The 3,457-nt window shown below is 44.6% G+C and overlaps 1 protein-coding gene across 1 annotated transcript; it reads right to left on the bottom strand.

The window, feature by feature from the left end:
• Positions 1-1,483: 1,483 nt before the first annotated feature.
• On the bottom strand, positions 1,484-2,710 carry LOC108820054 (uncharacterized). The gene has a single exon (XM_018593043.1). It carries the CDS (start codon positions 2,708-2,710, stop codon positions 1,484-1,486), a length of 1,227 nt encoding a protein of 408 aa, XP_018448545.1.
• Between the last annotated feature and the right edge of the window lie 747 nt (positions 2,711-3,457).

Genomic DNA, 3,457 nt, shown 5'->3' with positions numbered 1-3,457 from the left:
GTGGTTCCAGCCAGCCGGTAGCACTGCAGAACTAAAGAAACCTTGAACCTCCTTTACAACAGATTTTCCGACAACATGCCAGAACTTCTTGTAGAAAGTTCCAGTTAAACCGTCTTCACCTGGGGCGCTGGAACCTCTTACACTGAAAACCGCAGCTCTGATCTCTTCTGGAGAGACTGGTTTTATCAGCATCTCGTTCATCGCAGGAGTAACTCTACTATCAAGGCCAGAGAAGAGCGACTCTAGATCATGGGGATTGGAGTTCATAAATAGTTCAGAGAAGTATTCTGCAGCCAGGTTACCTTTTGCACCTTCTGAATAAAATTCAGTCCCCATTTCGTCTTGCAGCATCAAGACCTGGTTCTGGAACTTCCTTCCTTTAACGCTATTGTGGAAGAAGGACGTATTCTTGTCACATTCTTTAAGCCACAATTCTCGGCTTTTTTGACGCCAAAACAGTTCCTCTTGGCGGTGAGCCTCTGATAATTCTGCTTTAAGCTTCTTCATGGTCTGATGATCAGGAGAGTGTTTAGCTATCTCTGCTTCTATCTTGTTAGACAACCTCTCAATGTTGCTACGCGCATTAAGGTTGGAGCCACGTTTCCATCTCGCTAGCTCTTTCCTACAACTTGCGATGCGATCCATGATATGTGTCTCACCGGTCAAATGAGCCAGGTTCCATCCCCTTATGACTGCATCTTCGAAACCTTCTTTCCCTATCATTCGCTGATCGAAGTAGAACCTTCCACACTCTCTAGAGTCTTCCTCAAGTGCAAAGCTCAATCTTATCGGCCTGTGATCAGAGGCATACATACGCATATACTCTGTTTTGGATCTTGGGAACAATTGAAACCAGCTATCGTTCCCAAAGCTTCTGTCAAGACGACATTGAACCCACACCTTGTCATTCTGACCGGCTCCATTGGTCATCTCCCTCCAGCCAGCCCATGAGAGAGAATCACCTGAGCTCCTAATCTCCTTAAGTTTGCAAGAAGAGACCATGTTACGAAAGTCCCAGAAAGTAGACTCATGTCTCACTGCTCCTCCTTCTTTTTCACTGTTATTCAACAGCTCATTGAAATCACCAAGAAGTAGCCAAGGATCGTCCCTCACGATCCCTAAGGACACTAGGTTGTCCCAACAAGTTTGTGCCTCTCCTTAACAGGGTCTCCATACACACATGATATATAGAAGACCAAAGAACCCAACTTAACTCTGATGTCAATGATCCTGCTACAGCTCGATAGAACCTCAACATCATAACTCTTCTTCCATAACAACGCTAAACCACCACTGCACCCTATTGGTTCCACCGTTACCATCTTATCGTAACCAAGCTCTAGCCGTAGATCATCCATAAACTTGAACTTTTGCTTTGTTTCCATCAAGAAAAAAAAGTCAGGGAAATATTTTCTCCGAATATTCCTCAACCGCTGAACTGTCTCCGAGCTACCAGCTCCTTGACAGTTCCAACTCTAGAAGCTCATTGGAATGGCAGCGGCTTCAAACTGGAAGCCACCGTAGGTTCTGAAACTCTTTTGTTTTTGGGTTCTGCAGCCATCAACGGATAGATAGCTTTCCTTTTTGAGCTTGGCATCAACTCTGAGGCACTTGGAGATGTAGATGGAGCAGATTGTTTCAGGTCCCTGCCCACACCACTTCTCTTCCATGCTTGAGGACGTTTTCTTGGCGCCTTGCTTCCTCTTGCATTTCCTATGACACGCCCTTCCGAAGAAGGGCCAAGCTGAAAACCCGACTGTGCTATAGGGGCAGAGCTAGCAGAGAATTTGGAGCCCGAGGATTCAGAGTCAGCATCACTCTCATTACCTCTATCAGTCTGCGGAGCAGCAATTTGGAGACTGGTACCTTCATGCTGGGATTGAAGGAGCTCTGTGTATGAAAAGACATGGCCTTTTCCTTTGTCTAGCTCTTTAGTGATGCGCGTAATACGCACGGAGGAAACTGCCAGATTTTCTGCAATACCTTGCTTGACACGCTCTATCCTAGCCAAGCGTTCAGTTGGGTCAGCATGTGATATGTATAGCATTGCCATCTTCCGTTCTTCCCCAGACAGCTCCGGGAACATCACAGGAAAACCTGGAGGACCTGGAGGACCGCTTAACGCAGCTGTTGGTGAAGAAACCCTCTGCTCCATACTAGGAGCTTCAGTGGCTCTCTGTGTCCTGTTTGTTCCTTTTTGAACATATGGGCACTTGATCTTCTCGTGAGTGAGTCGCAGACAGTGAAAGCACCGTTTGTGGATTTTCTCATACTCGGAAGCAATAGTGACTGTTCCTCCTTTGACAGTGAGCTTTCGGGCCTCTCGGGCAGGATTGTTTGTATCAAACAACACAAGAGCTCTGATATAGTCCTTTGTGTGCGACACCTTCGGATCATAAGCAACTTCTTTCACCTTGCCCACCTCTGAAGCGAGTTTGAACATAGTTTCCACCGTGAAGAAGTTGACCGGAATGTGTCTGATGTGAATCCATACATACATAGTTTGCAGAAAATATTCCGGTGGGTTTGCAGTCCAACGTTCAAGTACCATAGTCCAGCGATTGTAGGACCAAGGCCTATCATTCAGCACAGTCACCAGATCCTCCTCTCTTTGGAACACAAACTGAAATCTGTCGCGTGACAGAGCAATTCCACGAACTCTACCATACACCCTCCAAGCAGTAGGCATGTATTCAATCATCCTCTCCATAGATTGACAGTCAGGATTCAGCAGCCTCCCCAATAGGTTTGTTTCGTTTTCATCAAAGACCCTGAAACGCGGACTGTCAGGCTAGGTCAGAGGTTCTTCTTCCTCTAAGGACATAGCTTGAATAGCTTTCTGTAGGAAATCAGCCATCGCTTTGTGAAAGTTGAAAGTTCCGGCGTCGGAGTGAAGTTGGGTTTGCGAGATCTTAGGTAAGAGATCGAACGTGATTGAGGTGAACTTGCCTCTTATACCACAAAACTCAGTCATGATTTTTTGGGAAATCATCGACGAAGGAAAGTCTTGGAGAGGAGGGTCAGAATTTTTGGAAATTTCCAGCAAGAAAAATGGAATTAATTTCGAAAGAAGAGTAAAAGGAAAGTGGAGTAATTGAGAATTTTGAGGTTTCCAAAAATATAGATACCGTTGCAAGGGCCGGCGTTTGGGCTCCACTCAAAGTGAGGGAGAAAGAAAGTTCAAAAAAGGAAATAAAATTTCCAAAACGATGTACCGGAAATCGCCAAAAAGAGAGAGAGAATATCTTTTAGTTGTGTTGCCTACCTGAGATACAATTTGGGAATGTCTACAATTCATACTAGCCATGGTTTGAACTTTTATTTATTTTTCAGTGCTAGACTAAAAGTCAGACGGTTTCAACTTTTAGTATCTATATGAATAATTAACTTTCTTTTCGAAAGATGGTTTACTAAAGGTGTGTTCGCGTTTCGTTTATAATATTATTTTATTATTGTT

The sequence above is a fragment of the Raphanus sativus genome, unplaced genomic scaffold (genome assembly GCF_000801105.2).
Source record: "Raphanus sativus cultivar WK10039 unplaced genomic scaffold, ASM80110v3 Scaffold0114, whole genome shotgun sequence".
Lineage (NCBI taxonomy): Eukaryota > Viridiplantae > Streptophyta > Magnoliopsida > Brassicales > Brassicaceae > Raphanus > Raphanus sativus.
Note: the sequence above shows the minus strand (reverse complement) of the source record. Positions and strands in the feature narration are given on the sequence as shown.